Source organism: Carcharhinus amblyrhynchos, chromosome 26 (assembly GCF_965287045.1).
Source record: "Carcharhinus amblyrhynchos chromosome 26, sCarAmb.v2.hapA, whole genome shotgun sequence".
Taxonomy (NCBI): Eukaryota; Metazoa; Chordata; class Chondrichthyes; order Carcharhiniformes; family Carcharhinidae; genus Carcharhinus; species Carcharhinus amblyrhynchos.
The window spans coordinates 40,536,307-40,548,730 of NC_137349.1; the positions used below are offsets into that span (position 1 = coordinate 40,536,307).

The 12,424-nt window shown below is 41.9% G+C and overlaps 1 protein-coding gene across 9 annotated transcripts in view; it reads right to left on the minus strand.

The window, feature by feature from the left end:
• The window catches only part of eps15l1a (epidermal growth factor receptor pathway substrate 15-like 1a), a 380,478-nt gene that overhangs the window by 294,874 nt on the left and 73,180 nt on the right, over positions 1 to 12,424 (minus strand). For all 9 annotated transcript variants that reach the window (XM_080212644.1, XM_080212650.1, XM_080212643.1 and 6 more), the window contains exon 2: positions 7,836 to 7,877. In XM_080212644.1, the coding sequence (XP_080068770.1) occupies positions 7,836 to 7,877 (42 nt within the window). The remainder of the gene's footprint in view (positions 1 to 7,835; positions 7,878 to 12,424) is intronic.

The following is a 12,424-nucleotide window of genomic DNA, read 5'->3' on the forward strand; positions in this document are numbered from 1 at the left end:
ATATTTTGCTTCAACCTTTTTGAAAAACCTCAAATAATGTATATCACATCTGGTACTCGCTATCAGTTTAATTCTAGATTTTACACAGTAACTCCGCATTTAGAACACAGAACACTACAGCACAAACAGACCCTTCGGCCCACAAGTTGCACCGATCACATCTATACCTACCAAGCCGTAGAACTATCTGTAACTCCCAATGCCATTAGATCCCATATATTCATCCAGAAGTCTTTTAAAAGACCCCAGCGAGTTCGCCTCTACCACCACCGACGGCAGCCGATTCCACTCATTCACCACCCTCTGAGTGAAAAACTTATCCCTAACATCTCCTCTCTACTTGCTTCCCAGCACCTTAAACCTGTGTCCTCTTGTAGTGACCATTTCAGCCCTGGGAAATAGCCTCCGAGAATCAACCCTATCTATTCCTCTCAACATTTTATAAACCTCTATCAGGTCGCCTCTCAACCTTCATCTCTCCAGGGAGAACATAAGAACATAAGAACATAAGAAATAGGAGCAGGAGTAGGCCATCCAGCCCTTCGAGCCTGCCCCGCCATTCAATAAGATCATGGCTGATCTGTCGCTGCTCAGTTCCACATTCCCACCCTCTCCCCATAACCCTTAATCCCCTCTCTTATCAAAAACCCATCAACCCGCGTCTTAAAAATATTTAGCGAGGCAGCCTCCACCACTTCAACGGGCAGAGAATTCCAGAGATTCACCACCCTTTGAGTGAAGAAGTTCCCCCTCAACTCCGTTCTAAACCACCTCCCCTTTTATCTTGAGGCTGTGCCCTCTAGTCCTACTGTCTTTTTTGAGCGGGAAGAGTCTTTCCACCTCTATCCTATCCATCCCATTCATCATCTTATACGTCTCAATGAGATCTCCCCTCATTCTTCTAAACTCTAACGAGTACAAGCCCAGTTTATTCAGCCTCTCCTCATAGCTCAACCCCCTCAACTCCGGTATCAGCCTAGTAAACCTCCTCTGCACTCCCTCCAAGGCCAAAATATCTTTGCGCAGGTGCGGCGCCCAAAACTGCACACAGTACTCCAGCTGCGGCCTCACCAATGCCCTATACAGCTGCAGCAAGACCTCCCTACTTTTATATTCAATCCCCCTCGCTATGAAGGCCAGCATCCCATTCGCCTTCCTGACCACCTGCTGCACCTGCAAGCTGGGTTTTTGCGACTCATGCACAAGGACCCCGAGGTCCCTCTGCACCGTCGCCTGCTGCAGCTTTTCGCTCCGTAAGTAATAGGACAGACTTAGCTCCCTCAACCTATCTTCATAAGGCATGCCTCCCAATCCAGGCAACATCCTTGTAAATCTCCTTTGCACCCTCTCAATAGCTTCCACATCCTTCCTGTAGTGAGGCGACCAGAACTGCGCACAATACTCCAAGTGGGGTCTGATAAGGGTCCTAAAAAGTTGCAGCATTACCTCCCAACTCCTAAACTCAATCCCTCGATTAATGAAGGCCAGTACACCATACGCCTTCTTGACCACATCCTCCACCTGTGAGGCCGATTTAAGAGTCCTATGGACCTGGACCCCGAAATCCTTCTGCTCTTCAACACAGCTAAGACTCCTACCCTTGACATTGTACTCCTGCATCCCATCGGTCTTGCCAAAATGGACCACTACACATTTATCCGCGTTGAAGTCCATCTGCCACTTCTCCGCCCAGTCTTGCATCCTATCTATGTCATGCTGCAACTTCTGACATCCCTCCAGACTATCCACAACACCACCAACTTTCGTATCGGCGGTGAACTTACTAACCCATCCCTCCAGTTCCTCATCCATGGTCATTTATGAAAATGACAAACAGATTTGAACATTTTTATTACAAGTGCGAACCTAGTGTTCCACACAAATGGAAAGCTCCCTTTTATATGTTAGTAAAGGCGTGCTTAAATTTCTTGCAGACTAATAAGATAAAAAAAAACAGTAATTATAACCCAGTTCCTATAATATTGAATAGTCTGAGCAGTTAAGCCACTTAGAATTTGAAGATTTCAGCCTCTTGCTTTACGGCCTCCAGAGCCAAACAAGCCACCATATCAGACTGGTTTTGGGTGTACTCACACATAATCCACACCCTTCCCCTGTACCCTAATCCACTTCCCCATCTCCCCTTTCCACCCCCCACAGCTCCTTCCCAAGCTGCCTCTCTCCCCCAATTCTTCTCCCACATCGCAACATCCCCTATCCCTCCACATCCCTTCCGCACAACCCTACCTGCACCTCTTCCTACACCCCTTCCCGCACAGCCCTCACATCCCCTCCTCACGCACAATGAACTAGGAGGCACAAAGTACGAGAGAATAATTCCAGAGACATCAGACAGCAGGCAAATGCGAGGCAAAGTAAAGCACATGTAAGCAATTGCACAGAGCTTGGTTAACAAGGGTGGTGAGTTGCAGGCACCAGCAAGCTATTTAGGATTACAAAACAGCCCAATAACAGAGACCTGCTTCAAAGGACTAGAGAATTGGGAGTTTTTCTTTCCTGAATACCTTGCAGTTGGGTATATTAAAGGAGGAGCTAAAGATGGTGCAGCAGCAGTATTCATCAAATAAATTATTACAGAACTAGGTAGAGATAATGTAGTCAAGCAGCAAAATAATTTAGAATGAAGGAACACTAGAGGAGTCATTGCACTACCTGGTGGATACCAAAGGTCACCAAATACTGGGAAGGATATAGAAGAGCAAGTTTACAGGCAAATTACATAAGGATGCAAGAACTACAGAGTAGTGACAATTGAAAATTTCAATCAACCTAACACAGGCTAGGGCAATGAACACTGTAAAGGGCAAAAAGGGAGCAATTCCTGAAGCATGTTCAAGAGAACCTTCTTGATCAAAATCCTCCCAGCCCAACAAGTAAGCAAACAGTGCAAAAGCACTTAATGGAGAATTTTAATTTTCATGTAGATTGGATTATGCTCATGTAAAAACTCAAAAATTACAAGTATGTTCAAAATAATTTTTCATTCACAGGATGCGCTTATCCTTGGTAATGTCAGCACTTGTTGCCTATCTCTAATTGCTCTCAGGAAATTGATATATTTCCATAAACCAAATGTACAAGAAATACAGTCACAGATCAGCTAAGGGATTGTGGTTCAGGCTTGGCGAGTTAAATGGCCTACTCCTGTTCCTGTTGATCTAGCTCTGGGGAAAGAAGTGTTCAAGGCATTAGAGCAAAAATCAGATTTAGAATCGTTATGGAAAAGGACAAGGTATAATCAAGCACAGAAATACTTAACTGGAGACAGGTTAACTTCAATGGATGTAGTCCAGGTGAATTGGAATCAAGTTAAAAAGTTTATTTGTCACAAGTAAGCTTACATTAACACCGCAATGAATTTACTGTGAAAATCCCCTAGTCGCCTGTTCAGGTACACTGAGGGAGAATTTGACATGGCCAACGTACCTAACCAGCATGTCTTTCGCACTGTAGGAAGAAACTGGACACGCGGAGGAAACCTATGCAGACACGGGGAGAATGTGCAGACTCCACACACAGACAGTGACCCAAGCCAGGAATTGAACTCGGGTCTCCGGTGCTGTGAGGCAGCGATGCTCTAACCACTGTGCCACCAAGCCACTCCAATTAAAAATTTATAGGAGAAAACAGTAATTAAACAGGGGAGGATGGGACTTTTCTTGGGAATAGATTGAAGGTAGGGAAGGGCTCTAAAGGTACAAATCCCTAAATTACTAAACATATAGAGGTTTAATTGAGAGATTTATAGCACGGAGAACTGAACACAGAAAGTATCATTGGAAATATCAAAAAGTGAACAAAATGTGCAAAGACAGAGTCTGAGATTAAACTGCAACTAACATGAAATGGGACCCAAACATTTTATTATAAACATATTAATAAGTATTTAAAGGAAGGGTGAAGCTGCTTAGGGACAAGAAGATGATCTCTTTTGCAGCTATGGGTACTAAACAAATATTTCGCACCCTAAAAACACAACCAATGCTTCAACGAAGAATAAAGACTGGGAACACTGGACAGGGATAAGAGTACAAGCAGCAGAAAAATGCCATTTAGTCCTTGGAGCCTGTTCAGTAAGATCATAGTCTGATCTTCTATCTCATTTACAACTTCTTTCTCTGTCCCCAAAGCCCTTCTATCCAAAAATTTATTATTTCTGTCTTGAATATACTCCCTGAATGAGCATCCACAACCCTCCGCAGTAGAGAATTCCAAAGGTTCACAATCATAGATAGAATCATAGAAACCCTACAGTGCAGAAACAGGCCATTCGGCCCATTGAGTCTGCACCAACCACAATCCCAGCCAGGCTCTACCCCCATATCCCTACATATTTACCCACTAATCCCTTCAACCTACACATCCCAGGACACTAAGGGGCAATTTTTAGCATGGCCAATCAACCTAACTCGCACATCTTTGGACTAATCTAATGAAAGAAATCTTCTGAGTGAAAGCAGCTACCCTCTCAAGCCCTTTATGAATTTTATATATTTCAATGTGAAATCACTTCACATTCTTTCTAAACTCTCTCCCTCGTAAGGTACCATGCCCAAGGGCATCAGCGACCATAAGCTTCCATGCGTTGGTCCATGATTATGCTTGGCAAAGTAATGCTGTGGTTTGACACTGTCTTTTGCCGATCCTAGCTGAACAGGAAATTCTCATGCTCTTACAATCTGCCACAGATGTGTTGAAAGGATCTGCAGCCTGAATATCAACCTGTTTGACCACATAATGAACGGGCTTGCCATGATCACTAGGCCCTGCAGTGGGACTTTAACCTGGAGCTTTCAGCTCAGAAACAATATTACCCACAGCACCCCTTCTAAACTCTAGAGAACATACTTCACTGATCTACTCAACTAAAATAGATAAGGAGGATGCACTTAATAGACTGACAGTCCAGGTGGAATGCATCCTAGATTATTGAGGAAAGCAAAGATAGAACTGCAGAGGTTGATAACGTTCTAATTCTCCCTGAATATGTGTGTCAGATAACTGGAGGAATGCAAATGTTACCCCCCCTCTTTAAAAGGGGGAAGAAGGGTAAACTCAACAACTACAGGAAAATAAGTCTAGGATGTGGAAATCTCTGGACATGAAACCCAGGGCAAAATTAACTGGTATTGGGAAAACAGTAGGCTAATAAATATATGATTTGTTCACAATTAAATCCATATGATAAAGAAACAGAAAGCTTTTGAAAAATCTGACAGCATCTGTAAGGCGAGAAGAGAGTTGATATTTTGAGTCCAGGTGACCCTTTGTCAAAGGGAAAACTTTTGACGGTGATTATTTTAGGTTGGAGGACAGCATATAATGATATTATTCAGGTCTTTTGATATATATTAATGGACTTGTGAATGTAGGGAATAATTTCAAAGAGTGCAGATGATAATAACTCAGTAATGTAGGAAACATAAGAACATAAGAAATAGGAGCAGGAGAAGGCCATCTAGCCCCTTAAGTCTGCCCTGCCTTTCAATAAGATCATGGCTAATCTAAAGTGGTTCAGTTTCACTTACCCGCTCCCCATAACCCTTAATTCCCTTACTGATCAGAAATCTATCTACCTGTGACTTGAACATATTCAACGAGGTAGTCTCCACTGCTTCAATGGGCAGAGAATTCCAAAGATTCACTACCCTCTGAGAGAAAAAGTTCTTCCTCAACTCTGTTCTAAACTGACTCCCCCTTATTTTGAGGCTGTGTCCTCTAGCTCGTTTCCTTTCTAAGTGGAAAGAATCTCTACTTCTACCCCATCTAGCCCCTTCATTATCTTTTATGTCTCTATAAGATCTCCCCTCAGCCTTCTAAACTCCAACGAGTACAGGCCCAATCTACGCAATCTCTTCTCATAAGCTAACCCCCTCATCTCCGGTATCAACCTAGTGAATCTTCTCTGTACTCCCTCCAAGGCCAATATATCCTTTCACAAATAAGGGGACCAAAAGTGCACACAGTACTCCAGTTGCAGCCTCACCAGTACTTTGTACAATTGCAGCAAGACCGCCCTGCTTTTATATTGCATTCCCCTCGCGATAAAGGCCAATATTCCATTTGCCTTCTTGATTACCTGCTGCACCTGCAAACTGAGTTTTTGCGATTCATTCACAAGGAGTCCCAGGTCCCTCTGCACAGTAGCATGTCGTAATTTTTCACCATTTAAATAATAGTCCATTTTACTATTATTCCTTCCAAAGTGGATAACCTCACACTTGCCAACATTATACTCCATCTGCCAGATCCTTGCCCACTCACTCAGCCTATCCAAATCTCTCTGCAGACTTTCCGTGTCCTCCACGCAATTTGCTTTCCCACTCATCTTTGTGTCATCAGCAAACTTTGTTACCCTACACTTGGTCCCCTCCTCCAGATCATCTATTTATATGGTAAACAGTTGAAGCCCCAGCACCAATCCCTGCGGCACACCACTAGTCACCAACTGCCAACCAGAACAGTACCCATTTATTCCAACTGTCTGCTTCCTGTTAGATAACCAATCCTCAATTCACGCTAACACTTTACCCCTAAGTCCATGTACCTTAATCTTCTGCAGCAACCTTTTGTGAACCTTCTGGAAATCCAAAAACACCACATCCACCAGTTCCCCTCTGTCAACCGCACTCGTTACGTCTTCATAAAAATCCAGTAAATTCGTCAAACACGACTTTCCCTTCATGAAGCCATGCTGCATCTGCTTGATCGAACAATTCTTTTCCAGGCGTCTGCTATTTCTTCTTTAATGACGGATTCCAGCATTTTCACAACTATGGACGTTAAGCTAACCGGCCTGTAGTTACCTGCCTTTTGTCTACTTCCTTTTTTAAACAGCAGCGTCACATTAGCTGTTTTCCAATCAGCTGGCACTTCCCCAGAGTCCAGCAAGTTTTGATAAATTACTACTAACGCATCTGCTATTACTTCTGCCATTTCTTTTAGTACCCTGGGACGCATCCGGGCCCGGGGACTTGTCTATCTTTAGTCCCATTAGTCCACCAAGCACTACTTCTTTAGTAATAGTAATCGTTTTAAGGATCTCACCCCCTACAGTCCCACAACCATTAACGTTCGGTAAGCTATGAGGATTAAAAAGGGGAGATTTCAAGAGGACTTAGACAAACTAGTAAAATGAGTAGACAAATGGCAGATAAGATTTAAAGCAGAGAAGTGTAAAGTGATACATGTTGGTAGAAAAGATGAGAGGCAATATGAACCACACAGCTCAATTTTAAAGGGGATACAGATATATATACAAATTGTTGAAAGTGAAAGAAAAGTTGGGATCATTGTTAAAAAAGCATATGAAATCCTTAGTTTTATTAATAGAGGAATCAGAACACTAAAACAAAAGCAAAACATTTCAAAAAGTGCAGAAAAACTCAGCAGATCTGGCAGGATCTAGAGACAGAAACAGTTAATATTTCAAGTTAACAAAATGGTTCTCAGGAAGAGTTATAATTAACTCAAAACATCAACTGTTTCTCTCACCACAGATGTTGCCTGACCTGTTAGGTTTTTACAACAGTTTCTGCTTTTATTATACAAATCAGGCAGAAGTAACAAAGTCATGCTAAACCTTTATAAAGGTTAAACTACATCTATGTTCAATCCTGGGCACCACGCCTGAGGAAGACTTAAAAGGGATACAGAGGAGATTTTACTGAAGTGTTATCTAGAATGAGGCGGCATCAAATATTTGTAGAGACTGGAGAGGCTGGGATTGTTTTTCTTATAGCAGAGTTTTTTTTTAATTCTTACAAATGTTCAAAATCATGACTGGTCGAGATTACTGCAGTAAAGCAGCTTACCTGACGATAATAGGTCTCATACACAGGGTTTCCACTGGAAAGCTGAGGAAAAGAAGAACATCAATTAATATGTCATTTTATAAACATTTGTCATTTGATCAAGTTAACTGTAGATGGCCTTCCATGCTTATCTTTTGAAACATATTGTTAAGCAACATTTTTATATTCAATTATATTAAATTTATTTGAAGGAGAGCAGGATCGTTCTCCACACTGCCTTGGTTAACATCTACCCTCAGTCAACATCATGAAACTTATTAACTGGCTTGATGAAGCAGCATCAACCTGAAACATTAATTGTTTCTCTCTCCACAGATGTTGCTTGACCTGCTGAGTATTTCCAGCATTTTCCATTTTTATTTCGGATCTCAGAGATTATCTCAATTTATAAAATTTTGCATTTGTTCACAATTTTGAGTACCCATTATTGCAATTCAGGCTCTCTCCTAATTCATTAATCATGTCCATAGCAGAAGATTCATTTCCAGCAGCAGACGCATTTCTCCTAGAATCCAAAAGCTTATAACCTTAGGCACACCATGACTAGGACAACCAGTTTAACCACGCTACGTGGCACTTGGGATTGTCCAGGTTTCACACCATAAACTCAAGTTACTCCAACAGATGGAATAATACTAAATTACCAATCATATTCTTCTGGTTAAGTTTATTAGTGAAATGTATTTACAAGGATTATTATTCAGAAGAAACACAACACAGCAAGTAATCAGCAATGCATAATATTTTACAGCAAGATTGGCAAAGCTCTTTGGCCTCCTGCACTACAGAAGTGTCATACCTTGGAGGTCACACACAAAATTTACACTCATATCCCCATTCATTTGCCTACATCACAGTTCAATGCACAGTGCAGGCGAACATATCCACAGCAGCACCAGGCATACCTAAACATGAGTGACAATCTGATGAAGCTGTAACATAGGACTGTCAAAGAGCTCGTAACAGACTGAGCTAAACGATTCCACAACCAACTCAGCGGTCCTGCCACATCCAGAAGTGAATGCTAATGGATAATTAAACTGCTCACTGGAGGAGGAGGCTCCACAAATATTTCTATCCTCAATGATGGAGGCACCCAACACATCAAGGCATTCACAACAATCCTGGCTAAGGAAATTTGACATGTCTGCAATAACTCTCACCAATTTTTACAGATGCACCATATAAAGCATCCTGTCTGAATGTATCACAGTTTGGTATGGCTCCTGCTCTGACCAAGACCACAAGAGACTACAAAAGTTGCGAACGTAACCCAGACCATCACACAAACCAGCCTCCCATCCATTGATTCCCCTACACTGCCCATTGCCTCAGAAAAGCAACCAGCATAATCAAGTATCCTACACACCCCGGACATACTCTCTCCCACCTTCTTCCATTGCAGAAAAAATACAAAAGTCTGAGGTCACGTACCAACAAATTCAAGAACAACTTCTTCCCTGCTGCTACCAAACTTTTGAATGGACCTACCTTATATTAAGTCGATCTTTCTCTACACCCTAGCTATGAATGTAACGTTACATTCTGCACCCTCTCCTTTCCTTCTTCCCTTGTTGATTGTGAAAGAGGAATTCCCAACCAAGATAGCAAATGTGAACTGTTTTGGCGATGTGCTCATTATAACCAGAAGTATTAACTCAACCCCTCAGCACTACCAGATACAGTAACTCAGCATTCCTACAATAATTACAAAATTAACACATATCCAACAGATGAAAAACTGAACCATTAAACTTTTTGAAGAATTAAATCAACAATAATGACCTGAATAAATATAAAGTCTCTCACCAGCTGAGTTCTTGGTTACGATATTGAGCTAAAGGTGGGTCACATTTAAAAATGTGTATGGCTTCTGCTTAAGATAAAGTGTCACAATTCAATGGAGGATTAATATGTCAGCAGTGGGGAAAAAAGTTACCTAACCATCCCACCAAATTGCAGTTCTCTATGTACAGCAATTAACCAATCGTGTTAAACTACAGAAGCTGCAATGTAGAATGTCAATCATAAATATACATTTAGTTTACTGATATTATAATCCATGGAAGGATTGCCATAACTCTTCACTCACATCTTCAACCCTACTTAATTCCACCATAAATCAGTCCAACGCTACCTGAAAAATAAGGACACAATGGTCTAAAATACAGCGACCATCTTCTGCTTCCTCAAGACGCACTTAGGCTACACTACACTCTTCACAAGTCCATCCCAGTCAAATAAAATCTTCATTCTCTGCTATAAACAATAGGAATCAATTTATTTCACACCTTGGAGTTTGTTTTTCTACCTTAATAGAAGACAGACAATTCCACTGTTGTCTCATACTCCAGAGAATTGTCTACTACAAACATCCCACTAAGTAACCCTGTCTGTTTCTCAACCTACCCACCCCTGCTGGGTGATAATCCCAGCTGCTGCAGGCTATATGCCAAATTCACTCCATCTACCAAGAGCAGACATGACAGTGCTGCTCCGACACATCTCTTGGGATTCAGTAAGTGAGTCAGATGCATTCTTGACTCTTTTAACCAATGTGCACTCCCACAAACAGCCTGAGGGAGGACAACAATTAAATACGTACACCCCACAAGTGAGTCTTGCTCCACTGGCCATTCTTTCTGAAACACTCTGCCGACATAAACATTCAACATGGCATCAAAACTGACAGCCCTTTGGCAATAGTTATTAGTTAAGTATCTCAACACTTCCTTTCTTACTTTACATGCTCCAACTAAATAATCTTAAACATTGTCAGTTGAAAAAGACAATGGAGGAAATTTCTGTGAATGATGGATAACTCTCTACCAAGCTACTTTTTTAAAAAAGACACTCTACAACTATTCAGAAGAAAGTAGTTTTTGAAGGAGGATATTTTGAGGAATTACAAGCAGATACCAAGCAGACCACCAGATGGTGGTCATCCTCTTTTACAATATTTTTCACAGTGAAATGGGTCCAAATGCAGCTATGCATTTCATGCAAGAAATTTCCATAAACATTAACTTCAAAAGTTAGATTGAGATCTTCCTCAGCAGAACAAAGATACAGGGGGCCACATCTTCCACCATGGAAGATAAAAACATGGATCTATTTGACCATAAATCTGCTTCACAGTAAATGTTGCAAAGGTGAAATTATTCCATTGCATCATAGAAAGAAGTTACAGATTATTTCATCATTATCACATTGTTATTTGAGGGAGTTTGCTGTGAGCAAATTGGCTGCCACATTTCAAACAAAGAGCAAAGTACAGTACAGCACAGGAACAGGCCCTTCTGGCCCTCCAAGCCTGTGTCAATCATAATGCCCGAACTAAATTAAATAAAAACATTCTGCCCTCACTTGGTCCATACCCCTCTAATCCCTCCCTATTCATGTACCCATCCATCACAACAATGATTACACTTCTAAAAGTACTTCACTGGCTGTATAGTGCTGAGTCGATGAAAGGCACTGCAGTACATCTTGAGATGATGAGACACTGAAGAGAAGATAAATACAGCAGGAACTCTCTGGGAGGGTCTGGAGGGTAGAAAGTCTCCATAAGGCTGCTTTCACATCACACAAAGGTGGTTATACTGGCAAATGGCTGAGTAACTGAGCATCTTAAAGTACTGTACACCCAGAAATTCACTTTAGAACATTTTTAAAGATAAAAATAATTCCACAAGCTCAAGGCAGATTCTAATGAAGAAGCCCCATTTAGATTTAATCTTTCCAGGATACAAACCCATTACAGCTTTAAGGTTCAACCAAACTAAACAGATTGTTTGTTTTGTGTAACACAGGTCACAACAACCAAGTCCCAGGCTTCTACTAATGTCATTTTACCACCGGCCACAAAAATGGTTTTCTCTGTTCCCTGTCTGCAGCTGAGGTTAGGAACCTTGACATGAATAACTACATGCACAATTGGAACTTCAAACCTGTCCACGTAAACCATTAGGAATGCAGGAACTAAGTCCATCAGCACACAAATCTATTATTAGTTATTAGGTGATGGCTGATCTGTACTTCAATTCCATTGCTCTATAGTTAGAGGCACTCTTGCCTAGCAAATTTTAATCAAATTTCAATTGACCTTTTGACTGGTCTCTAACAGTGTTTGAAATTTGAGGTGTTGCTTATGAAGTGCCATAACTAAAAATCTCTCAGCTGTTAACATTTACCACAGTGGTAATCACTGGTCTCTCATTTCTCACTTCACCTTCCTCCTCCCCACCACCAATGGATATCGCTGGCCTCTCACAGCCCCCCACGGACAACACTCCACCCAACCCACCCTCAAGAACATCACTGCTTCCCAGCCTTCCCACCCCCAACTGACCAGATATTGCTGGTCTCCCAACCTCCTCATGCCCCAGTAACCCAGAAATCAATGGTCTCCCGGCCTCCCCATCCGCCAGTGACCTGGACATTGCTGGCCTCCCCAACCCTCCTTCCCTCGCCTTCACACACAGAGCACTGTACTGCCATGCACACCCGCTGCCTGCGAGCATTCCCCCATGTTGAGTGACACACACACATACACACACAACCTATCCCACTCTCTCCATAAAATTTAC